General features: G+C 46.2%; 1 protein-coding gene across 1 annotated transcript; it reads left to right on the top strand.

Annotated features, from left to right (window-relative positions):
• The first annotated feature begins 680 nt into the window (after positions 1 to 680).
• LOC117442830 (gamma-aminobutyric acid type B receptor subunit 2-like) lies at positions 681 to 26,665 on the top strand. The gene is made up of 20 exons (XM_034078790.2): positions 681 to 926; positions 3,003 to 3,143; positions 4,307 to 4,425; positions 4,660 to 4,708; positions 5,080 to 5,181; positions 12,585 to 12,650; positions 13,115 to 13,306; positions 13,404 to 13,628; positions 14,227 to 14,287; positions 15,275 to 15,355; positions 15,476 to 15,626; positions 17,214 to 17,334; positions 17,843 to 17,941; positions 19,271 to 19,393; positions 20,519 to 20,629; positions 21,283 to 21,555; positions 22,467 to 22,664; positions 23,585 to 23,663; positions 25,525 to 25,630; positions 26,027 to 26,665. Exons 1-20 carry the CDS (start codon positions 681 to 683, stop codon positions 26,139 to 26,141), a joined length of 2,658 nt encoding a protein of 885 aa, XP_033934681.1. The 3' UTR covers positions 26,142 to 26,665.
• The last annotated feature ends 314 nt before the right edge of the window (positions 26,666 to 26,979 follow it).

Raw genomic sequence — 26,979 nt, 5'->3', positions numbered from 1 at the left:
TAATAATAATAATAATAATAATAATAATAATAATAATACATTTAATTTAGAAAGCACACTTTAAAGACAACGTCATCTCTAAAAAAAAAAGGGGTGGTACAAAATAAAAAATAAGTTTGTACAGTTTCATAATTCTCATGTTTAATTTCATTATTATTATCATTTTGTTGTATCTGTGGTACACGTTTGAAATCAATCAAATCAAACATGGCAATATGAAGAAGGTCGAGAGCAAAAAGTAAGCAAGTAAAACAAGTTAAATGTATAATAAAGCGCTTTTCACAGAAGCTTTTTCTCATTTCTCTAATTTCCCCTCCTCGACTCCTCGACTCCTTGACTCCTCGGTCCTCCGGTAGTGACCCGGATATGGATTTCAGCGCGCCATGTTGAAGGACATCTCATTTCTCTAACCGCCTGCTGCTTCCCCTCCTCTCTCCTTGGTTCCCCTCCTCGACTCCTCTGCTTGCATCTCCTGTGGGCGGGACTAAGACGCGAGGAGGGGAGTCGAGGAGGGGAATTATAGAAATGAGAAAGCTTCATAGTCACAAAGTGCTTGACAAAAACCTTAAAACATCGTAGGAATCGTAAAAGAATAAAGGACCACTCAAGCCACGCACCGGAGAGGATGAGAACACGTAGGTTACCCAAACGGTAAAAGGTTAGAATACAAGATAAATAGAATGCATCCTCTTCCCCTGCAGATGATGGAGCAGCGTGATCGGGTGGAGCTCCTCCTTCTCCTGATGCTGGGGTGGGGGTGTTGGCTGGGTGAGGCTCAGGTGCGGCACCCCCTCCCCGTGCTGTGGATCATGGGGGCGGGGGGGGGAAACATGACCCCTGCTGTGCGCCTCGCTCTCAACGACCTGGAGAGACAGCCCCCCCCACTGGGAGACTACGAGCTGCAGCTGCACCCGCTCCACCCTCAGGTCAGAGTCACCTCCTGCTCTTTCATTTTTATTTGATAAGATCAGATAAGACCAGATCAGATACGACCAGATCAGATCAGATCAGATCAGATCAGATAAGACCAGATCAGATAAGACCAGATCAGATAAAATCAGATCAGATACGACCAGATCAGACCAGATCAGATACGACCAGATCAGATACGACCAGATCAGATACGACCAGATCAGATAAGACCAGATCAGATAAGAGCATATCAGATACGACCAGATCAGATAAGACCAGACCAGATCAGATCAGATTAGATCAGATCAGATCAGACCAGATCAGACCAGATCAGATCAGATAAGACCAGATCAGATAAGACCAGATCAGATAAGACCAGATCAGATACGACCAGATCAGATAAGACCAGATCAGATAAGACCAGATCAGATAAGACCAGATCAGATAAGACCAGATCAGATAAGATCAGATCAGATAAGACCAGATCAGATAAGACCAGATCAGATAAGACCAGATCAGATAAGACCAGATCAGATAAGATCAGATCAGATAAGACCAGATCAGATAAGACCAGATCAGATAAGACCAGATCAGATAAGACCAGATCAGATAAGACCATATCAGATACGACCAGATCAGATAAGACCAGATCAGATAAGACCAGATCAGATAAGACCAGATCAGATAAGACCAGATCAGATAAGACCAGATCAGATAAGACCAGATCAGATAAGACCAGATCAGATAAGATCAGATCAGATAAGACCAGATCAGATAAGACCAGATCAGATAAGACCAGATCAGATACGACCAGATCAGATAAGACCAGATCAGATAAGACCAGATCAGATAAGACCAGATCAGATAAGATCAGATCAGATAAGACCAGATCAGATAAGACCAGATCAGATAAGACCAGATCAGATAAGACCAGATCAGATAAGACCATATCAGATACGACCAGATCAGATAAGACCAGATCAGATAAGACCAGATCAGATAAGACCAGATCAGATACGACCAGATAAGACCAGATCAGATCAGCTCAAATCAGATCAGATAAGACCAGATCAGATCAGCTCAAATCAGATCAGATAAGACCAGATCAGATAAGACCAGATCAGATAAGACCAGATCAGATAAGACCAGATCAGATAAGACCAGATCAGATCAGATAAGACCAGATCAGATAAGACCAGATCAGATCAGATAAGACCAGATCAGATAAGACCAGATCAGATCAGCTCAAATCAGATCAGATAAGACCAGATCAGATAAGACCAGATCAGATAAGACCAGATCAGATAAGACCAGATCAGATAAGACCAGATCAGATCAGATAAGACCAGATCAGATAAGACCAGATCAGATCAGATAAGACCAGATCAGACAGCACACACACAACCACGTTATGAAGTGTTCTGATGACACAGCCATACTTAGTCTACTGACGAGAGACTCGGACATTTCTATGTATAAACTTGAGATTGAAGAGGTCTTGAAGGGGTCGTGAAGGGGTGTGAGGCGCACAACCTGGTGTTACATGTTAAAAAAACAAAGTAAATGACCTTTGACCCCAAGTCAGCAGGCGATCACAGCCCCGTCCTTATCAACAGGGCGGGAGTGGAGCAGGTTTCACGTTTTAAATATTTGGGGATTTAGTTTGACCATCAGGTGGATCAGGTATGCTCAGAGATAAGCCAGCGCCTGCATTTTCTGCGTCGCTCAGGGTTCATGGAGTGGATACCTCCATATACCGAGGGCAGAAGGTATAGATTACCAAACTATAGATTGAACAGGTTTCTGTCAGTCAAGCTGCTGAACAGTCAGAAACAATTGTATTATGCTGTTAGGAGTTGTTGGGAGGTGCAATGTTTACAGTGTAGTGTGTGCAATCGAGAAGGTTAAATAGGGGAAGTGCATTATGGGTAATAGGTATGGACACAACAGGGATGTGTGCAATAGGAACAGTTCTGTACCTGTATGTTTCTTGTTTATTTCTCTGCCATGTGATCTCTGTTCTGTATCTATGACTGATTGTCCTAAATGTTTTATGTTTATTATTTTAATAGTTAATGTTCATCCCACAGTGTGATTCTGCCGAGTCTCTCAAAGCTCTGTTTGACTCTCTGTGGGGGGGGCCTCGCTTCCTGCTGCTGCTAGGGGGGGCGTCCTGCCCCTCGGTGATGGGGACCATCGCTCGCGCTCTGCCAGCTCTACACCTGCTGCAGGTAACCCTCAGCCAGTCAAACCCGTGTTGTTCTTCGGAAGGAGTCGCAGGTTTTTCCTCCAGGCATTACGTCCTGAAACGGGACACTGGTTCATTCAACTGACCTTACAGAAAGGGGGGTTCTGGGAAATGAAGTCCTTTGAACTGTAAGAAGTTAAATCTCTCGCCCAAGCCTCCAGGAAGTGCTCCGGACTCTGAGGAACATATTCGTTGTGTCCAAACGGCGGTACTACAACTTCCGTATCAGTCCGTGACGTCACCCGGCCCAGAAATACTTTTTCCCATTGACTAACATGGAGAAAGAGACGTCTGTAAATCAGAGGACAATAGTTTTAACTAAATAAACTACCCAGTATGAACTATTGTATAGCCCTTATTAGAATCATTAAGTCCTTAGAGTTGTAAAATGCACTAAAAGCTGAATCCAGATGTATTTTCTCTCTGCATTCATTCTACTGAGCTGATATCGGGGGCGGGGCTGAGATCGGGGGCGGGGCTTAGTGACAGGAGGTGGGGCTTAAGGGGAAACTCAACTGTGCTCTATGAGCTACATACGGGTACTTCTGCTCTCATGATGGGTAATCTGTGAGGTTTTCCTCTAGAGAATCTCAGGCCATTTTGTCCTCATGAGCCAATGAGCATCCATGGTAACAATCAGCAGGATCAACATCTTTACTTCCTGTGCTTCACTTCCTGCCCTTTACTTCCTGTCCTTCACTTCCTGCGCTTCACTTTCTGTCCTTCACTTCCTGCGCTTCACTTCCTGTCCTTCACTTCCTGCACTTCACTTCCTGTCCTTCACTTCCTGTCCTTCACTTCCTGTCCTTCACTTCCTGTCCTTCACTCCCTGTTCTTCACTTCCTGCGCTTCACTTCCTGTCCTTCACTTCCTGCGCTTCACTTCCTGTCCTTAACTTCCTGTCCTTCACTTCCTGCGCTTCACTTCCTGCGCTTCACTTCCTGTCCTTAACTTCCTGTCCTTCACTTCCTGCGCTTCACTTCCTGCGCTTCACTTCCTGTCCTTTACTTCCTGTCCTTCACTTCCTGTCCTTCACTTCCTGTCCTTCACTTCCTGTCCTTTACTTCCTGTCCTTCACTTCACAATATCTTATTAATTACTGTTGAAATCAGATACTCACACCAGCGCTTCACTTCCTCTCCTCAGGTATCCTTCTCGGCCCCGCCCCCCCTCCTGTCCAACAGGAAGCGCTACGGCACGTTCAGCATGCTGCCGTCAGACCGGGCTGTGAACCAGGCGGCCGTGAAGCTGCTGCAGCGCTACAGGTGTGTGTGTGTGTGTGTGTGTGTGTGTGTGTGTGTGTGTGTGTGTGTGTGTGTGTGTGTGTGTGTGTGTGTGTGTGTGTGTGTGTGTGTGTGTGTGTGTGTGTGTGTGTGTGTGTGTGTGTGTGTGTGTGTGTGTGTGTGTGTGTGTGTGTGTGTGTGTGTGTGTGTGTGTGTGTGTGTGTGTTTGTTCACCAGGCACTATATGAATGTAATCTATTATTATTATTATCACAGGTGGAGCCGGGTGGGGGTCCTCACTCAGGAGGGGGCCCAGCGCTCAGAGGTGAACTAACATGTGGACAATGATTTGTTGTCCCATCAAACCAATCTATGTCTCCGTCCCTTCCCCCCACACTTGGTTCATGTTGTCCCATCAAACCAATCTATGTCTCCGTCCCTTCCCCCCACACGTGGTTCATGTTGTCCCATCAATCCAATCTATGTCTCCGTCCCTTCCCCCCACACGTGGTTCATGTTGTCCCATCAATCCAATCTATGTCTCCGTCCCTTCCCCCCACACTTGGTTCAAGTTGTCCCATCAAACCAATCTATGTCTCCATCCCTTCCCCCACACTTGGTTCATGTTGTCCCATCAAACCAGTCTATGTCTCCGTCCCCCCCCCACACTTGGTTCATGTTGTCCCTGTGTGTCAGATGAGGGGGGATCTGGCGCGGCAGCTGCTGAAGGCCGATGTCCACGTCGTTTCCTCGGAGAGCTTCTCTGCAGACGCCTGCAGCAGCCTCCGGAAGATCAGGGTAACAGAGGACGCTTTATTATATGCTATTTATATTTAACTAGGTCCCTTTGAGCTAAGCCTGCAGACATATTGAAATTCACCATTATTAGAATAGGAGAAATGTATGAATACTATATGTTTAAACAGAATCTTACCAAATTGAGGAGACATGGCAGCGTTTAGAGAACATCCAGCAGCTTGAGGAGACATGGCAGCGTTTAGAGAACATCCAGCAGCTTGAGGAGACATGGCAGCGTTTAGAGAACATCCAGCAGCTTGAGGAGACATGGCAGCGTTTAGAGAACATCCAGCAGCTTGAGGAGACATGGCAGCGTTTAGAGAACATCCAGCAGCTTGAGGAGACATGGCAGCGTTTAGAGAACACTCAGCAGCTTGAGGAGACATGGCAGCGTTTAGAGAACACTCAGCAGCTTGAGGAGACATGGCAGCGTTTAGAGAACATCCAGCAGCTTGAGGAGACATGGCAGCGTTTAGAGAACATCCAGCAGCTTGAGGAGACATGGCAGCGTTTAGAGAACATCCAGCAGCTTGAGGAGACATGGCAGCGTTTAGAGAACATCCAGCAGCTTGAGGAGACATGGCAGCGTTTAGAGAACATCCAGCAGCTTGAGGAGACATGGCAGCGTTTAGAGAACACTCAGCAGCTTGAGGAGACGTGGCAGCGTTTAGAGAACATCCAGCAGCTTGAGGAGACATGGCAGCGTTTGGAGAACATCCAGCAGCTTGAGGAGACATGGCAGCGTTTAGAGAACATCCAGCAGCTTGAGGAGACATGGCAGCGTTTAGAGAACATCCAGCAGCTTGAGGAGACATGGCAGCGTTTAGAGAACATCCAGCAGCTTGAGGAGACATGGCAGCGTTTAGAGAACATCCAGCAGCTTGAGGAGACATGGCAGCGTTTAGAGAACATCCAGCAGCTTGAGGAGACATGGCAGCGTTTAGAGAACATCCAGCAGCTTGAGGAGACATGGCAGCGTTTAGAGAACATCCAGCAGCTTGAGGAGACATGGCAGCGTTTAGAGAACACTCAGCAGCTTGAGGAGACATGGCAGCGTTTAGAGAACATCCAGCAGCTTGAGGAGACATGGCAGCGTTTAGAGAACATCCAGCAGCTTGAGGAGACATGGCAGCGTTTAGAGAACACTCAGCAGCTTGAGGAGACATGGCAGCGTTTAGAGAACACTCAGCAGCTTGAGGAGACATGGCAGCGTTTAGAGAACATCCAGCAGCTTGAGGAGACATGGCAGCGTTTAGAGAACATCCAGCAGCTTGAGGAGACATGGCAGCGTTTAGAGAACACTCAGCAGCTTGAGGAGACATGGCAGCGTTTAGAGAACATCCAGCAGCTTGAGGAGACATGGCAGCGTTTAGAGAACATCCAGCAGCTTGAGGAGACATGGCAGCGTTTAGAGAACATCCAGCAGCTTGAGGAGACATGGCAGCGTTTAGAGAACATCCAGCAGCTTGAGGAGACATGGCAGCGTTTAGAGAACACTCAGCAGCTTGAGGAGACATGGCAGCGTTTAGAGAACATCCAGCAGCTTGAGGAGACATGGCAGCGTTTAGAGAACATCCAGCAGCTTGAGGAGACGTGGCAGCGTTTAGAGAACATCCAGCAGCTTGAGGAGACATGGCAGCGTTTAGAGAACACTCAGCAGCTTGAGGAGACATGGCAGCGTTTAGAGAACATCCAGCAGCTTGAGGAGACATGGCAGCGTTTAGAGAACATCCAGCAGCTTGAGGAGACATGGCAGCGTTTAGAGAACATCCAGCAGCTTGAGGAGACATGGCAGCGTTTAGAGAACATCCAGCAGCTTGAGGAGACATGGCAGCGTTTAGAGAACATCCAGCAGCTTGAGGAGACATGGCAGCGTTTAGAGAACATCCAGCAGCTTGAGGAGACATGGCAGCGTTTAGAGAACATCCAGCAGCTTGAGGAGACATGGCAGCGTTTAGAGAACATCCAGCAGCTTGAGGAGACATGGCAGCGTTTAGAGAACATCCAGCAGCTTGAGGAGACATGGCAGCGTTTAGAGAACATCCAGCAGCTTGAGGAGACATGGCAGCGTTTAGAGAACATCCAGCAGCTTGAGGAGACATGGCAGCGTTTAGAGAACATCCAGCAGCTTGAGGAGACATGGCAGCGTTTAGAGAACATCCAGCAGCTTGAGGAGACATGGCAGCGTTTAGAGAACATCCAGCAGCTTGAGGAGACATGGCAGCGTTTAGAGAACATCCAGCAGCTTGAGGAGACATGGCAGCGTTTAGAGAACATCCAGCAGCTTGAGGAGACATGGCAGCGTTTAGAGAACATCCAGCAGCTTGAGGAGACATGGCAGCGTTTAGAGAACATCCAGCAGCTTGAGGAGACATGGCAGCGTTTAGAGAACATCCAGCAGCTTGAGGAGACATGGCAGCGTTTAGAGAACATCCAGCAGCTTGAGGAGACATGGCAGCGTTTAGAGAACATCCAGCAGCTTGAGGAGACATGGCAGCGTTTAGAGAACATCCAGCAGCTTGAGGAGACATGGCAGCGTTTAGAGAACACTCAGCAGCTTGAGGAGACATGGCAGCGTTTAGAGAACATCCAGCAGCTTGAGGAGACATGGCAGCGTTTAGAGAACATCCAGCAGCTTGAGGAGACATGGCAGCGTTTAGAGAACATCCAGCAGCTTGAGGAGACATGGCAGCGTTTAGAGAACATCCAGCAGCTTGAGGAGACATGGCAGCGTTTAGAGAACATCCAGCAGCTTGAGGAGACATGGCAGCGTTTAGAGAACACTCCAGCAGCTTGAGGAGACATGGCAGCGTTTAGAGAACATCCAGCAGCTTGAGGAGACATGGCAGCGTTTAGAGAACATCCAGCAGCTTGAGGAGACATGGCAGCGTTTAGAGAACATCCAGCAGCTTGAGGAGACATGGCAGCGTTTAGAGAACATCCAGCAGCTTGAGGAGACATGGCAGCGTTTAGAGAACACTCCAGCAGCTTGAGGAGACATGGCAGCGTTTAGAGAACACTCAGCAGCTTGAGGAGACATGGCAGCGTTTAGAGAACATCCAGCAGCTTGAGGAGACATGGCAGCGTTTAGAGAACATCCAGCAGCTTGAGGAGACATGGCAGCGTTTAGAGAACATCCAGCAGCTTGAGGAGACATGGCAGCGTTTAGAGAACATCCAGCAGCTTGAGGAGACATGGCAGCGTTTAGAGAACATCCAGCAGCTTGAGGAGACATGGCAGCGTTTAGAGAACATCCAGCAGCTTGAGGAGACATGGCAGCGTTTAGAGAACATCCAGCAGCTTGAGGAGACATGGCAGCGTTTAGAGAACATCCAGCAGCTTGAGGAGACATGGCAGCGTTTAGAGAACACTCCAGCAGCTTGAGGAGACATGGCAGCGTTTAGAGAACATCCAGCAGCTTGAGGAGACATGGCAGCGTTTAGAGAACATCCAGCAGCTTGAGGAGACATGGCAGCGTTTAGAGAACATCCAGCAGCTTGAGGAGACATGGCAGCGTTTAGAGAACATCCAGCAGCTTGAGGAGACATGGCAGCGTTTAGAGAACATCCAGCAGCTTGAGGAGACATGGCAGCGTTTAGAGAACATCCAGCAGCTTGAGGAGACATGGCAGCGTTTAGAGAACATCCAGCAGCTTGAGGAGACATGGCAGCGTTTAGAGAACATCCAGCAGCTTGAGGAGACATGGCAGCGTTTAGAGAACATCCAGCAGCTTGAGGAGACATGGCAGCGTTTAGAGAACATCCAGCAGCTTGAGGAGACATGGCAGCGTTTAGAGAACATCCAGCAGCTTGAGGAGACATGGCAGCGTTTAGAGAACATCCAGCAGCTTGAGGAGACATGGCAGCGTTTAGAGAACATCCAGCAGCTTGAGGAGACATGGCAGCGTTTAGAGAACATCCAGCAGCTTGAGGAGACATGGCAGCGTTTAGAGAACACTCAGCAGCTTGAGGAGACATGGCAGCGTTTAGAGAACATCCAGCAGCTTGAGGAGACATGGCAGCGTTTAGAGAACATCCAGCAGCTTGAGGAGACATGGCAGCGTTTAGAGAACATCCAGCAGCTTGAGGAGACATGGCAGCGTTTAGAGAACATCCAGCAGCTTGAGGAGACATGGCAGCGTTTAGAGAACATCCAGCAGCTTGAGGAGACATGGCAGCGTTTAGAGAACATCCAGCAGCTTGAGGAGACATGGCAGCGTTTAGAGAACATCCAGCAGCTTGAGGAGACATGGCAGCGTTTAGAGAACATCCAGCAGCTTGAGGAGACATGGCAGCGTTTAGAGAACATCCAGCAGCTTGAGGAGACATGGCAGCGTTTAGAGAACATCCAGCAGCTTGAGGAGACATGGCAGCGTTTAGAGAACATCCAGCAGCTTGAGGAGACATGGCAGCGTTTAGAGAACATCCAGCAGCTTGAGGAGACATGGCAGCGTTTAGAGAACATCCAGCAGCTTGAGGAGACATGGCAGCGTTTAGAGAACATCCAGCAGCTTGAGGAGACATGGCAGCGTTTAGAGAACATCCAGCAGCTTGAGGAGACATGGCAGCGTTTAGAGAACATCCAGCAGCTTGAGGAGACATGGCAGCGTTTAGAGAACATCCAGCAGCTTGAGGAGACATGGCAGCGTTTAGAGAACATCCAGCAGCTTGAGGAGACATGGCAGCGTTTAGAGAACATCCAGCAGCTTGAGGAGACATGGCAGCGTTTAGAGAACATCCAGCAGCTTGAGGAGACATGGCAGCGTTTAGAGAACATCCAGCAGCTTGAGGAGACATGGCAGCGTTTAGAGAACATCCAGCAGCTTGAGGAGACATGGCAGCGTTTAGAGAACATCCAGCAGCTTGAGGAGACATGGCAGCGTTTAGAGAACATCCAGCAGCTTGAGGAGACATGGCAGCGTTTAGAGAACATCCAGCAGCTTGAGGAGACATGGCAGCGTTTAGAGAACATCCAGCAGCTTGAGGAGACATGGCAGCGTTTAGAGAACATCCAGCAGCTTGAGGAGACATGGCAGCGTTTAGAGAACATCCAGCAGCTTGAGGAGACATGGCAGCGTTTAGAGAACATCCAGCAGCTTGAGGAGACATGGCAGCGTTTAGAGAACATCCAGCAGCTTGAGGAGACATGGCAGCGTTTAGAGAACATCCAGCAGCTTGAGGAGACATGGCAGCGTTTAGAGAACATCCAGCAGCTTGAGGAGACATGGCAGCGTTTAGAGAACATCCAGCAGCTTGAGGAGACATGGCAGCGTTTAGAGAACATCCAGCAGCTTGAGGAGACATGGCAGCGTTTAGAGAACATCCAGCAGCTTGAGGAGACATGGCAGCGTTTAGAGAACATCCAGCAGCTTGAGGAGACATGGCAGCGTTTAGAGAACATCCAGCAGCTTGAGGAGACATGGCAGCGTTTAGAGAACATCCAGCAGCTTGAGGAGACATGGCAGCGTTTAGAGAACACTCAGCAGCTTGAGGAGACATGGCAGCGTTTAGAGAACATCCAGCAGCTTGAGGAGACATGGCAGCGTTTAGAGAACATCCAGCAGCTTGAGGAGACATGGCAGCGTTTAGAGAACACTCAGCAGCTTGAGGAGACATGGCAGCGTTTAGAGAACATCCAGCAGCTTGAGGAGACATGGCAGCGTTTAGAGAACATCCAGCAGCTTGAGGAGACATGGCAGCGTTTAGAGAACATCCAGCAGCTTGAGGAGACATGGCAGCGTTTAGAGAACATCCAGCAGCTTGAGGAGACATGGCAGCGTTTAGAGAACATCCAGCAGCTTGAGGAGACATGGCAGCGTTTAGAGAACATCCAGCAGCTTGAGGAGACATGGCAGCGTTTAGAGAACATCCAGCAGCTTGAGGAGACATGGCAGCGTTTAGAGAACATCCAGCAGCTTGAGGAGACATGGCAGCGTTTAGAGAACATCCAGCAGCTTGAGGAGACATGGCAGCGTTTAGAGAACATCCAGCAGCTTGAGGAGACATGGCAGCGTTTAGAGAACACTCAGCAGCTTGAGGAGACATGGCAGCGTTTAGAGAACATCCAGCAGCTTGAGGAGACATGGCAGCGTTTAGAGAACATCCAGCAGCTTGAGGAGACATGGCAGCGTTTAGAGAACATCCAGCAGCTTGAGGAGACATGGCAGCGTTTAGAGAACATCCAGCAGCTTGAGGAGACATGGCAGCGTTTAGAGAACATCCAGCAGCTTGAGGAGACATGGCAGCGTTTAGAGAACACTCCAGCAGCTTGAGGAGACATGGCAGCGTTTAGAGAACATCCAGCAGCTTGAGGAGACATGGCAGCGTTTAGAGAACATCCAGCAGCTTGAGGAGACATGGCAGCGTGTAGAGAACATCCAGCAGCTTGAGGAGACATGGCAGCGTTTAGAGAACATCCAGCAGCTTGAGGAGACATGGCAGCGTTTAGAGAACATCCAGCAGCTTGAGGAGACATGGCAGCGTTTAGAGAACATCCAGCAGCTTGAGGAGACATGGCAGCGTTTAGAGAACACCCAGCAGCTTGAGGAGACATGGCAGCGTTTAGAGAACATCCAGCAGCTTGAGGAGACATGGCAGCGTTTAGAGAACATCCAGCAGCTTGAGGAGACATGGCAGCGTTTAGAGAACATCCAGCAGCTTGAGGAGACATGGCAGCGTTTAGAGAACATCCAGCAGCTCGAGGAGACATGGCAGCGTTTAGAGAACATCCAGCAGCTTGAGGAGACATGGCAGCGTTTAGAGAACATCCAGCAGCTTGAGGAGACATGGCAGCGTTTAGAGAACATCCAGCAGCTTGAGGAGACATGGCAGCGTTTAGAGAACATCCAGCAGCTTGAGGAGACAGTGGCAGCGTTTAGAGAACATCCAGCAGCTTGAGGAGACAGTGGCAGCGTTTAGAGAACATCCAGCAGCTTGAGGAGACATGGCAGCATTTAGAGAACACTCAGCAGCTTGAGGAGACATGGCAGCGTTTAGAGAACACTCAGCAGCTTGAGGAGACATGGCAGCGTTTAGAGAACACTCAGCAGCTTGAGGAGACATGGCAGCGTTCACTAAAAGCTGCAGAAACCAAACGCTGACCCCGAACCCATCAGAGCGCCCTGCTTCCTCTCCTACTGCTATTCATCTATTTTGTACTTTATTATTTCCCCTTCTTGTTTGTTTGTTTGTTCACCATGTAAAGCAGCCTGGGTAATCTATTATTATTAGTATAATTATCATTATTAAATGCAAAACTCTGATTAAAGTTGTCCAAAATGAAATGGCCGAAAACAAGTTAAAAATCTTTGACCAATTGACCTCGGAGCTTAGGAACCACCACACAAAGTCCTCGGACAGCTGACCTCGTGGAGAGTCTGACCTAAAGGTTCATGTGTTCTGCAGGAGAGCGACGCCCGGATCATCGTCGCGCTGCTCGACGGGGATTCTGCCGCCGAGGTCTTCTGCTGCGTGAGTACGACACGGTCAGAAGGGTGTGACGTGCACGATGACAGGAAGTCAGACACATGTTTCCTACGCTTCAGGAGCAATTCTGCTTTCAGTGTGCTGAAGCTGCCATTCGTTTCTTCATTTTACAAAATGTCCACTTTTGTCTTCTTCTAAAACGGTGTTGCGCGTGTATCCGCCTGACGGAACCACAACGCGGGTAAAGAGTCTTCATCGGTTAGAAATTAACATGTTCTCCAAAAACACGACTGCTGACGAAGAGTCAAACAAAATGTCCGCTGCTTGTCTTCATGCTAACAAACTGATTTACGGCTGAAGCGGAAAACAGTCCTGACGTTTTTGAAAACATTTGTTTGACATATTCTCAATAAACTCAGAGAGAGCTCTCCAGAGAGTGTTTGGTTTCCATGACGATGAAACGGCTGCTTTGAAGAGACTGCCCCCCCCCCCCCCCCTCTGTGCTGCAGGCCTACAGGCTGACGCTGTTCGGGGCTCGGTACCAGTGGCTGCTGCTGCTGGCTGACGGAGGAGCAGACGGCTGGAGGTGGGGGGGGCGGCCCGGCTGCAGCGCAGACAGCCTGCAGGCGGCTGCAAGCGGAGCCATGCGGCTGCAGAGGAGGGCGCTCAGCAGCTCGGGGGCGCCGGGGGTCTCCGGACGGGTCAGGACCCACACACCTGAAACATACAACTGCTACACACACCTGTAACACACACCTGTGACACACACCTGTTTGGTAATCGTGTCCGTGTCTCTAGACTCCTCAGCAGTTCCTGCGCCTGATGACCTTGGAGGGGTCAAAGGTCGAGCCCCTGCACGGCTACGCCTACGACTCTGTGTGGGCGGCGGCCATCGCCCTGACGCAGGTGATGAAGGCGGTGAAGCTGCGAGAGAAATACGGCGTCCAGAAGAACTCGAGCGAAGAGGAAGTGCAGAGGAAGCTGCTGGAAGCCCTGAAACACACACACTTCCAGGGCGTCACCGTGAGCACACACACACACACACACACACACACACACACACACACACACACCTGAAACACACACACGTCCAGGGGGTCACCGTGAGCACACACACACACACACACACACACACACACCTGAAACACACACACTTCCAGGGCGTCACCGTGAGCACACACACACACACACACACACACACCTGAAACACACACACTTCCAGGGCGTCACCGTGAGCACACACACACACACACACACACACCTGAAACACACACACTTCCAGGGCGTCACCGTGAGCACACACACACACACACACACACACACACACCTGAAACACACACAATTCCAGGGGGTCACCGTGAGCACACACACACACACACACACACACCTGAAACACACACACTTCGAGGGAGTCACCGTGAGCACACACACACACACACACACACACACACACACACACACACACACTTCCAGGTCGTTTTTCTCAATACCTGGCCCTCACAAGTACAGCAAAACAAACAGGAGCCTGTAACACACACCTGTAACACACACACCTGTAACACACACACCTGTAACACACACCTGTAAGACGCACCTGCTTCTTTATACATCTATATTTCAGGGTCCGGTGTTCTTCCGGAACGGGGAGCGGATGGCGTCGATCGAGCTGCTTCAGTTTCAAGGTGAGTCGCTCAGATCTCAGGTGCGTCTGTCAGGTGTGTTTCATCCCCAGGTTCAGAGGAATCCACCAGTTCAAAGACTTCATTTAAAAATACACATGTTTTACAGATGTTACTTTTACTTACAAAATAACAACAAATTTAAACTTAAAAACATTAAGTGTATTATTACATTTTCAAAATATCTCCTCAGTTATAGAAATAACTTCAATTAAAAAAACAATCCTAATTCAAAAAATGTCGAAACGTTGATAAACCTTGTTAACAAAAGTATTCTGAGAGAAAAAGGACATTTCGAAGACAAAAATAATATCTGAGAAAAAAAGTCTTATTCTGAGAATAAAATAAAATTTCGAGTAAAAAAGTGAAACTAAACAAAAAAGTCTAATTCTGAGAAAAAAAAGTCAATTTCTGAAAAAAAATTCAAATATATGAGAAAAAAGTGAAATTTCGAGTAAAAAAGTGAAATTTCGAGTAAAAAAGTGAAACTAAACAAAAAAGTCTAATTCTGAGAAAAAAAAGTAAATTCCTGAAAAAAAATTCAAAATATGATAAAAAAGTGAAATTTCGAGTAAAAAAGTGAAACTAAACAAAAAAGTCTAATTCTGAGAAAAAAAAGTAAATTCCTGAAAAAAAATTCAAAATATGATTAAAAAGTGAAATTTCGAGTAAAAAAGTGAAACTAAACAAAAAAGTCTAATTCTGAGAACAAAAAGTAAATTCCGGAAAGAAATTCAAAATATGATTAAAAAGTGAAATTTCGAGTAAAAAAGTGAAAAAAAACAAAAAATGAGATTCTGAAAAACAGTGAAATTCTGAGAGACCAATAAGTTCTTAGTAAAAAGTTAGCTTTTTGGGAAAACTACCTTTTATTCCAATATTCTATATTTTGCATACTTTATATTTTCTAAATCACAAAATGCTTAACTGATGAAAAGACGATTGGAGAAAGAAGACGAAGAGACTTTGATCGTGTTTATTGATCGGCAGGCAGCGGGGGGGTGCTGGTCGGAGACTTCAACACCTCCAGCCAGCAGCTCAGAGTGACCGACCACCTGCTCAGGTTCAAAGGTCAGACCCTCGTTTGGGCTTTAACACACACACACACACGCACACACACACACACACACACACACACACACACACACACACACACACACACACGTATATAAAGTCTGGTGTGTTGTTCAGGCCCGGCAGCAGCCAGAGACCGGACCCTGGTTCTGGAGCAGGGTCTCCACGTCGGCCTGCTGATGTTCGGCATCGTGTCATCGGCTGCAGCTCTGACCATCGTCATCACTCTCACCTTCCTCCTCTTCACCCTCCTCCACCGCACACACGTGTAACTACACACACACACACACACACACACACACACAATGACCACCCTCCTTTTCACCCTCATCCACCGCACACACGCGTAACTACACACACACACACACACACACACACACACACACACACACTCTGACCGCCCTCCTCTTCACCCTCATCCACCGCAAACACACGTAACCACACACACACACACACACACACACACACACACACACACACACACACACACACACACACACTCTGACCGCCCTCCTCTTCACCCTCATCCACCGCAAACACACGTAACCACACACACACACATAGTGCTGCGTACCGGCAAGCCGAACCGGTACTGGACTTGTAAAAAGTTTCGGTTCAAGTCCGGTTAAAACCGGAACGTCAGGAACCGGTACTTGGACTCGCAAAAAAACTAGCACTTACGTATATTCTGGTGTCTGTGGTTATTTAAACATTCCCTGATGAACGTTATTCAGCGTCAATAAATGAGTGCTAATCCCAGTGTGCTCAGTGTACAACATCACATGTCATTTCACCTTCGATTCACGGTTTGAAAACGTAGCATTTCGCCACATGCTAATGCTAACCGGAAGTGAAGAATTTTCAGAATAAAAGTATTAAGTAAATAGTGTGAACTTCCGGATTTTCAGAATAAAACTGATTTAAATTAAATAGTGTATTTAATTCAAAATTACGCCATATCAACATTGATTTTAATTTCTAACAGTATGTATGTACATCACTATGTATGTAGTATGTACTGTATAATGTAAACATTATTATTATATTGAACTTTGTAGTCGTTCACTGTAGTTGCTCTCATAAGTCATTTGTAGACTAAGTGGAAAAAAGTGTTTTTTTTACATTTGTACTTTTTAGAGAAATGTAGACACAAGTTGGACGGGAGCGGAATAAACCTGACGAGTTTGAATTTCAGTTGTTTATGAGTTAATTTCAATTGATAATTAGCTCACAATAAGTTCACTTTAGTTACTCGCACAACTTGACACAAGCCATGGGTTCAGGTCCGGACTTATAAGTCCGGACCTGAACCTGAACCTCTGGACTTGAGTCCGGACCTGAACCTGAATGTGAGTCCAGGTACGCAGCACTACACACACACACACACACACACACACACACACACACACACACACACACACACACACACACACACACACACACACACACACACACACACACACACACACTCTGACCGCCCTCCTCTTCACCCTCATCCACCGCAAACACACGTAACCACACACACACACACACACACACACACACACACACACACACACTCTGACCGCCCTCCTCTTCACCCTCATCCACGCACACACGCGTAACTACACACACGCACGCACACACACACACACACACACACACACACACACATACTTTTAAATTCTAAGATAAAAGTGAAATTCGGAGGAAAAAAAAATAATCCCAGAAGAAATTGACATTTATAGTTAAAAAGTAATATTTTTGAAATGTTGTGAAAATAAAACAAATTCTGACAAAACATCAAAATCTGAAGTAGTAAGAAACTCGGCCTCCCATACCGCCTCACGTGCTCGCTCTTGTTTGATGACTGCAGGTGCGCCGGGTGTCTGGAGGAGCTGCTGCTGCTCGGCCTCCTCCTCTGCTCCTCCTCCGTCATGGTCTCCGGGCTGGACGGAGCCTCGCTGTCCCCTCAAGTGTTCCAGACCCTCTGCTCCGTGAGTTACAGCATGTCTATTTCACAATAACTCATCTGCAGCGAAGCATCACCGCGTCATCCTCGGAGAACCAGAATCTCTTTAATCTGTTTGTCATACAATATATCTTTTGGAATTTTCTACATATTTTACTCATCATTTTCAGATATCTGTCGGACATTTTTAACTTAACACTTAGTATTTTTAGGGGTGGGGGAGGGTCTTCATTAAACCTGATGAACTACATGCTGAGGTCTTTTACTTTGAAATGCCACAATTGCCTGTCTAAAGTTACTGAATGATGATAGAAGCTACACAATGAGACTCTTATTTTGAAATGTCACAAATTATGATAAAAGCTAAAAGAAGACTCTTATTTTGAAATTTCACAAATTATGATAAAATCTAAATGAAGACTCTTATTTTGAAATACCACATTTGACTGTCTGAAGTTATTACATTAATTCACCAGCTAATGATCAACTCTTATTTTGAAATGCCACCTTTACCTGGACGTCTCCCCCTGCAGGTGCGCCTCTGGATCCTCTCTCTGGGACACACGGTGGTCCTTGCGGTGCTCTTCATCAGATGCTGGGCGCTTTACTCCCTGCACAGCACCAAACCCCCGGTAATCCACAAGATCCATATATACGTATGAAAAGATGTATGATAACTAGGGATGTCCCGATCACCTTTTTTTGCTCCCGATCCGATTCCGATCATTTGATTTTGACAATCTGCCGATACCGATTTTTCCCGATCCGATCTTTATGCAATGCATTAAGAGAAAAAAAAGGTAACAGATAACGGCTGGTCTTCCAACGCGATTAATTCAGCTATCTTGGCTGTTATCTTTGTGGCCTTTTCACTGTTCTGGGGCAGTTTCTCTTTCCTTTTAAAAGTCTCTGAAAGTGTCGGTTGCTTCAGTGCCGTTACCCGAGTGGCCGCTGTGTACTCGCCGTGTTGTTGTTGGTGTTTGTTTCTCAGGTGGCGTATTAGATTGGTCGTGTTGAACGTAGCTCTGTTCTTTCCACCACGCGGAACCTCCGCCTTGCAAACATTGCATCTGGCTGTTACACTGCCTTCGCTTTCAATTTCATAATACTTCCAAACTCCTGACATTTTCTCTGTCCCGACTCCCGAGTCACCAGCTGGACGTAGCCTCTCGTTAGCTTGCTGCTACTATTAGACACTGCGCCCACTCTGTTGCTTTCAGAGAAATAAGCAACCAGGTCTGAACAAGCCCAAAGAAAGCAACACATACATGATGTTGTGTAATTTTAAACCAAAACTAAGTCCTCAGGATGACTTTAAGACGTGAACATGGTCATTTTTGTTTTGTAAGTTCATTAAATAATTAAAAAAAAAAATTATAAAAAAAAAAAAAAAAATCCCGATCCCCGATTTTTTTCTCCCGATCCCCGATTTTATTTTAAATCACGTGATCGGCTCCGATCCCCGATCACGTGATCGGATCGGGACATCTCTAATGATAACGTTAGTCCTTAGCAATGGTCATGACAGTCCTTAGCAACGGTCATTACAGTCCTTAGCAACGGTCATGACAGTCCTCAGCAACGGTCATGACAATCCTTAGCAACGGTCATTACAGTCCTTAGCAACGGTCATTACAGTCCTTAGCAACGGTCATTACAGTCCTTCGCAACGGTCATTATACAGCAGTCTGTTCTGCTGGATTTACAACGTGTCACATGTTTTGAAACGACCAATCAGAACTGTATTCAGCCTCCGTATTGTTTATGGTTGAATGTGGGCCGCGAACACATCTTTTAGATTCTGAAGTGGGCCCTGAGTAGAAAGAGGTTGGGAACCGCTGGTCTAAAGAATCAAATGGCTCTTATCATGGCTGCCACTGAGGCGCCTCCGGGTCATCTCACTCGGTAGGAAGGTTCCTGAGAGAAAGTGACTATTGGACGGCAACCTCTGTGTGTTTCAGCATCAGAGGAGGAGGAGTCCTCTCTGCGTGTTGCTCTGCTTCCTCCTGATGGACGCCTTCCTTTTATCCACCTGGCAGATCCTGGACCCCCTCAGACGGGAGGAGCTGCAGCACGGAGAACAGGTAACCCACTCATGAGAGGAGGGGGGGGGCAGGTTCCGGCAGAGGGAGGGGTTCACAACCCTCAGTTAAAGTACAACTAAAGAGGTTCTTCTTCTGTGGTTCTCCCTCTCCTCACTGCAAACATTTCAAATCTTGTATATTCGTCTTTCTAGTCAGAACATGTCGTTACACTTGATATCAGACTTAATAACTTAAGTCTTGTTTTTAGACAAGGCATCTTGAGCATCTTTTGAAGTCTCTTAAAAACATCTTATTTTAGAGGAACGTCTCCACTGACATCAGGAAACAGAATCTAAGCATTTCTGGCTTTTTTGGTTACAGATTCCTGATTCTGGTCAAAGATAGTTCAGAATAAGTTTCCCCAGCTAAACACAACATCTCATTTATCTAATTATCCCGTCTTTACTTCAAGAACTCTCACCACGCCATTGTGTTCTTGTTCTATTGGCTGATTTGTTCACTTATTAAAAGAGAAAACACCTTGTTTTCATTATATATTGACTTGTTTTTGGAGCAGCATTTCTTCCAGTGCTGTCGTGCGTTCTCTAGGTGTTAGTGCATGTAAATGGTCTGCAGAGGCTAATTGTGTTGCAGTAAAAAGGACTATATTTGCGTCTGAAGATTCAACATTCAAAGGAAATGAAATTCTTGTGACCTGAGCTCCTCCAACGACGCGACATATAATCAAAGAAAGAAAACAGAACAACAAAAAGGCGGAGTTGGAGAGGAGCCAAAGACACGGCAGCCATCATCCCCGGTGTGTGTGTGTGTGTGTGTGTGTGTGTGTGTGTGTGTGTGTGTGTGTGTGTTTTACTGTTGTTTCCCCGCTGATACTAATGTTGATCTTTAAATCCTTAAAATATTGATTTGATTTGAAGCAGAGTTGCCAACGCCTTAGCAAGGAAAGCAGCTAGTGGCTTCTCGTAAAAGTCGCTAAATTACGACATTGCCTAATTTGCATATTGTGTGTGTGTGTGTGTGTGTGTGTGTGTGTGTGTGTGTGTGTGTGTGTGTGTGTGTGTGTGTGTGTGTGTGTGTGTGTGTGTGTGTGTGTGTGTGTGTGTGTGTGTGTGTGTGTGTGTGTGTGTGTGTGTGTGTGTGTGTGTGTGTGTGTGTGTGTGTCAGAGTGTGTCTTCAGAGCAGGACGTTGTGATCCGACCGTTCTCTGAAACCTGCTCCAGCACCAACATGGAGCTGTGGACCATCGCACTCTGTGGGTACAAAGCTCCTCTGATGGTCAGTACACACACACACACACACACACACACACACACACACACACACACACACACACACACACACACTCGTTATTTTAACCTGAGGCTGGACTCTTATTTGGAATTGCCACTAATACATATGTATAAAATAATTAGACTCTTATTTTGAAAATCCACTTTTGCTTTTCTGATGTTACTAAATGAAGGAAGAATCTAAGTAAAGACTCTTATTTTGAAATGCCACAAATGAAGATAAAAGCTAAACAAAGAGACTCTTATTTTGAAATACCACATTTGACTGTCTGAAGTTATTAAAATAATATATAAGCTAATAATCAACTCTTATTTTGAAATGCCACAGTTGCTTGTCGAAAGTTACTAAATGTTGATAGAAGCTAAACAAAGAGAGAGACTCTTATTTTGAAATGTAAAGTGTCCTTGTCTAATGTTGTTAAATGAAATCAAAAGCTAAATAAAGAGACTCTTATTTTGAAATGTAAAGTGTCCTTGTCTAATGTTGTTAAATGAAATCAAAAGCTAAATGAAGAGACTCTTATTTTGAAATGTAAAGTGTCCTTGTCTAATGTTATTAAATGAAATCAAAGGCTAAATGAAGAGACTCTTATTTTGAAATGTAAAGTCTCAGGTGAATCTGCATGTTGTGTCCTGCAGGGTCTGGGCTGTTTCGTGGCGTGGAGCATCAGGGGGACGGAGGTCATCAGGAGGTCGGAGGTCATCAGGAGGTCGGAGGTCATCAGGAGGTCGGAGGTCAGCAGTTTCTCTCTGACGCTCAGCATGTTCTCTCTGACGCTGTTCAGTGTCGCAGGAGCCGCAGCCTCACTGCTCACTACCCACAATCCTTCACTGCACTTCTGTCTGCACAGCGCCATCATCCTCTGCTGCAACATCTGCATCCTCAGCCTGATGTTCACACCCCAGCTCAGAGTAAGAACATCTGATCGTCATATGTGTGTACTTACCGTAATGACCCGAATAGAAGACAACCTTTTTTCAAGACTTTTTTATTCCGGACCGTGGAATGCTTCTCTGACTCGGGCTCGCCATCTTTTAACGCAGGGACCATCAACTGACATTCTCATCCGGCGCTGGCGGAGTGGTTACTGCGTTCGGCCCCCACTCAATTATTTTTTTCAACGTCTCGTGAGTAAGGTGCAGTACCGGAGTCCAACAGAGAGGCAGCAGCTGCGGGGCAGTAGCCTGCGTACTGCGTAGCCCTCCCTGCCCTGAAGAAGAAGAAGAAGAAGAAGAAGAAGAAGAAGAAGAAGAAGAAGAAGAAGAAGAAGAAGAAGAAGAAGAAGAAGAAGAAGAAGAAGAAGAAGAAGTGATCCTTCATTAGCTTGAAGAGTCTACTTTATGCGCTCCGCAGTAGCCCCGCGAGCAGGTTGACATGAGCGTGCTCCACCAGCACGCCCCCGGGTCAACAACTTCCAAATTCAGGGCTATATATACAAAGCGCTGGCCCCTGAAAGTGTCTCTAGGAATAATTTTGGCCCTTGGACAAATGTAGTTGGTGATCCCTAACGTTACTCTCAGTAACTCCACGTGTCTTTGCTGCTCGACAGCTGTTTGACGACTTCCTTGATCACCATTATCTTACAATGTGCGTCGTCCGTTCTTGTTTATTAACTCGTCTACTTTCGATCCACTTTGTTGGTGTTGGTGTCTGATCGCTCCCTCTCCTGTTGTGCTGTTGCTTTCAGATGGAAGGTGTTCTGTCCACTATGGTGTGAGAGTGCACGTGTTCGTGTGAGAGTGCACGTGTTAGTGTGAGAGTGCACGTGTTCGTGTGAGGACGTCCTTTCACATGTTGCCTGTGGGTTTTGGTTTGTTTGCAGTTCTGGAAAGTATGTGTGAAAAACAGCGAGCAGCAGAAGCCTTCAGAGACGCAGATTGAAACTGCAGAAGAAGAAGAAGAAAAAGAAGCTGCAGAAGAAGAAGAAAAAGAAGAAGAGGAGGATGAGGAAGAGGAGGAGGAAGACGACAAGAAGCTTCTGCTCAGGTTCAACCAGCAGCTGAAGAGTCACACGGCTCAGGTGAGGATGCAGAGACGAATGGCAAATGAAGCCGCATTGATCTGTGACTTTCTGTGTGTGTGTGTGTGTGTGTGTGTGTGTGTGTGTGTGTGTGTGTGTGTGTGTGAGTGTGTGTGTGTGTGTGTGTGTGTGTGTGTGTGTGTGTGTGTGTGTGTGTGTGTGTGTGTGTGTGTGTGTGTGTGTGTGTGTGTGTGTGTGTGTGTGTGTGTGTGTGTGTGTGTGTGTGTGTGTGTGTGTGTGTGTGTGTGTGTGTGTGTGTGTGTGTGTGTGTGTGTGTGTGTGTGTGCGTGGCTTAGCATTACTATACTTGTGGGGACCTACATCTGTTTACACAGTCGCATGTGGGGACTCGCCTCCCTTATGGGGACAAATTGGAGGTCCCCATAAGGGGAATCATTCATTTTAGGGTGAAGATTTGGTTAGGGTTAGGTAAAAGCCACCAGATCTCCCCATGTCGCCCGACGACTTCATGGTTGTACAGAGATCCAAGGAAAGGCACGCGCACTAGAGGACGTGTCGGCACATGCCCTAGCTTAGCATCATGACTGAGTTAGGGTAAGGGTAAGGTTAAGGGTTAGGGTAAGGGTTAGGGTTAGGGTTAGGCATGTGTTGGTTCTGGTTAAGGTTAGGATAAGTCTCCAGGAAATGCATATAAGTCAATGTAATGTCCCGTGAAGTGATGTATACATGGTGTGTATGTGTGTGTGTGTGTGTGTGTGTGTGTGTGTGTGTGTGTGTGTGTGTGTGTGTGTGTGTGTGTGTGTGTGTGTGTGTGTGTGTGTGTGTGTGTGTGTGTGTGTGTGTGTGTGTGTGTGTGTGTGTGTGTGTGTGTGTGTGTGTGTGTGTGTGTGTGTGTGTGTGTGTGTGTGTGTGTGTGCGTGTGTGTGTGTGTGTTAACCCTGCGATGTGTGTCCCTGCAGCTGGATGCAGACATCGAGACCCTCACCCTGCAGCTGAGAGACTCTGAGCCCCGGCTGCAGCACGCCGCCCTAAACAACGGTAAGCGTGGAGTCAGACACCAGACTTCGTCTCGATGGCCGATAGTCTCGTTCTGCCAACCTGGGAATATCGAGACCCCAACGGTTTCTGATAGAAATGTACAACACTGTCTCACTCCCAGCGCGGCCTATGTTGACGTTATGTCAGGGTCCCTTTCCAACGCAAGGGGGGGGGCTTTAGCGTCGACTCTCAGGGCGTCCCATTGGCTCCCATAGAGCCCCCTGAACGCTGGTAGTAGACGAGTTGGGATCGCTCTCCGCAGATCCATTCTCACAGCGTTTACCAACCTTTTTCTGACTCAGTATCAAGCCACACTTATTGTTTTTACTTCTTTCTTTTAATAGAATAATGTAGGACTGTTGTTGCCGTCAGTTCTGGGGAGAGTAGGGGCTCAGGATACTGACCTCTGTATTGTTTCATCGTTTTTCCTTCTAATGTTGTATTCTTTTCTAAACGACAATAACACATCATTATCCTTGTGTTTACTTATTTGTTTGATTAATAAACACAAGTTGGAGTCTGTCAGGACCGAGGGTCGGAGCGGCTCATGCGAACACAGGAAGCTGTATTTTCAAAATAAGAGTTCATTTTAATAATATGTGTTATTCACTCGAGCACTGGGTCATGATAAAACCATCTTTTCTCTCTGCTTGGTGTTACAAATATAAAAACAATATGTGTGTGGATAACAAAATACATCTTTCATAAACTAAACTGGAAACAGCAGCATATTTTATTGTGTTAACTGTAAACCTAGTGCTCTATCCGCCTAGTGGTTAAAGCACGCTATTGAATTATTTTGTTGATATGTTATATTTGATGAAAAAAATAAAAAAATATTAAGAGTACTTACAAATGATGGGGAACGTAGAAGGTCAATGATAGAAATATAGAATATAAAAAATCAAGAAGATACTGTAAGTGACCTCTACAATAAAACAGTTTAGTGCTGGATGTCCAAAGATATTAATATGAGGATGTGCAAAACAGACAAACTAATTAACCTTTATTTACACATTAAAGAATATTTTAGGTTAAGGTCTTCTTTCAAATGAGAAAAAAGCTTTGGGGGTATCTACAGATAAATATCAAGCCTGACAAAGTACTTAAAGTTTAACATATTGCATCATTTGTTTTGGGACTTGACAATCAACTGTCCAGCAATGTTAACTAGGTTGAAGCACTTATTTTAACTGATATTATACATATGTATTATACTCTTATAAGATGTATGTAGGCAGAATAAGAAATGTGCAGAATACGTGGAGTATACACACATTGTAGCGGCCAAAATCATATAGAACTAAAACAGATAACTTAACAGCCGCTGAGGCACTAGCTAGCGGATCTTACGCAGGATAATGATCCAGGTCCAGACAAGATTCTCCGTTGTGCATTTTATTCCTATAACAAAATACAATGAACATGTTTCCTATATCTCGTTCCTTAAGCCTTTCCTATGGCTTTCCCTTGTGTAGCTTGAAACACCCTGGTAAAAAACCGTTTGCCTCCTCGTGCTCTGGCTCCCACCTGTCTGTCTCCAATATATACAATTACACCAGGTGCTCTAATCACCCAGCGCCCAAAACATGCCTTCAAAATAAAAGCATAGAAACTACTTTAACTTATGACGCTAACTAAGAATACATATAAATAAATGATAATAATAAACACTATAAACAGCAAGAAAATACATTTTAAACTATTAAATAATATAAAGAGATATATAGCTCCAACACACATATTGATAGATGTCTTGTTGAGGAACCTGCGACCTTGTCAGGTGTTGAACATTCAATAAATATAAAACAGTGTTGAAAAGTTTTTGATGAGAGTTCTCCTCGGTGTGTTCCCCCGGCAGGTCGAGCCCGGTGCGTTCGCTGGTCTCATGCCGCTCAGGTGTGCTCAGAGGACGGACACTCGGGGGGGAAACCCTCGAGTCCCGACAGCATCAACTCCCTCGAACAGTGAGTGCAATCAGTCACTTTAACACAAGTACTAATACGGGACTGCAATCCACAATTACATCAAGTCACTTTGATTTCAGGATGAAGGCTATCGCCAGGTACGTTTACACATTCAAGGAACAAGCTTTGAGGTTGCAAACATAAAGTTATTTAGCATAGAAAACAATAAAGCAACTATTTACACAATTTAAATCTAAATGTACAAATGAACCTAAAAAACGTACGACAATAAATACGTGAAATGATACGATAAACTACGGTGTGCTTACAGCTTACCTCCGGGTCGGCCAGCACAAACAGGTCCTCCCTGCACCGCTCTGTTCTGAATGGAAGTTACGCACTCATCCTTTGCTTCCAGATTTGTAGTTTTAACAGTTGTGTGGTTTCTCCTGTCAGCGTGCAGCGGCGTCTCTCCGTTCAGCTGCCGATCCTCCATCTCTCCTACCTGCCGGGCGGCGTCAGCGCCAGCAGCTCCAGCACCTTCCAGCAGGACCACTTCCTGTTCCCCTGAAGACCACTTCCTGTTCCCCTGAAGACCACTTCCTGTTCAAGACCACTTCCTGTTCCCCTGAAGACCACTTCCTGTTCCCCTGAAGACCACTTCCTGTTCTCCTGAAGACCACTTCCTGTTCCCCTGAAGACCACTTCCTGTTCCCCTTAAGACCACTTCCTGTTCCCCTTAAGACCACTTCCTGTTCTCCTGAAGACCACTTCCTGTTCCCCTGAAGACCACTTCCTGTTCTCCTGAAGACCACTTCCTGTTCCCCTGAAGACCACTTCCTGTTCTCCTGATGCCGCAGCATTGTTCGACCAATCAGGTGGCAGCCGGGACTGACTGCTCCTGTTTCTATTTTTATATTTATCATATATGGAAATGCATATAGTATTTTATATATAGGATTAAAAACAATGATAAATGTAAAGGCTTTGAAGTGAGTCTGATTGACAAGTTGGTTTGTAAACAATGAAACAGAAGCCAGTCGTTTATGAAGGTGAAAACACATCAATGTTTCAGAAACACACACAAAATGTTTTTAAGGCAAAAGAGAAAACATGATATTTCATAAAATAAAATAATATGTAAAACAGCATTGTATTGTAGTTTCCGCTTCAAGGCCACTATATCAATGATTCCTGTTTAATGACCTGAGGAGAAATCCCCAGACAGACGACAAACAAACGGATGGACGTTTTAAATCAACATCTGGTCCATTCAGGGGGTTTCTAGTATTATGAAACCCTCGTCAACATGATCTTTGAGCCGCAGTCGGTCAACACGCCGAGGCCGCACCACAGCTCGCCGCCAGAAATAGAAATGTGTCAAAAACTTTACTTCAATTCATCCATTT

This window comes from Pseudochaenichthys georgianus, unplaced genomic scaffold (assembly GCF_902827115.2).
Source record: "Pseudochaenichthys georgianus unplaced genomic scaffold, fPseGeo1.2 scaffold_482_arrow_ctg1, whole genome shotgun sequence".
Taxonomy (NCBI): domain Eukaryota; kingdom Metazoa; phylum Chordata; class Actinopteri; order Perciformes; family Channichthyidae; genus Pseudochaenichthys; species Pseudochaenichthys georgianus.
Note: the sequence above shows the minus strand (reverse complement) of the source record. Positions and strands in the feature narration are given on the sequence as shown.

Excerpts from the sequence above, each read along its gene's own strand:
- LOC117442830 (XM_034078790.2), top strand. The coding sequence starts at position 681 with ATGCATCCTCTTCCCCTGCAGATGATGGAGCAGCGTGATCGGGTGGAG. Across the intron at positions 15,627-17,213 it reads CTCCTCCACCGCACACACGT|GTGCGCCGGGTGTCTGGAGG; the intron begins GTAACTACACAC and ends TGATGACTGCAG. Across the intron at positions 17,942-19,270 it reads TGCACAGCACCAAACCCCCG|CATCAGAGGAGGAGGAGTCC; the intron begins GTAATCCACAAG and ends TGTGTGTTTCAG.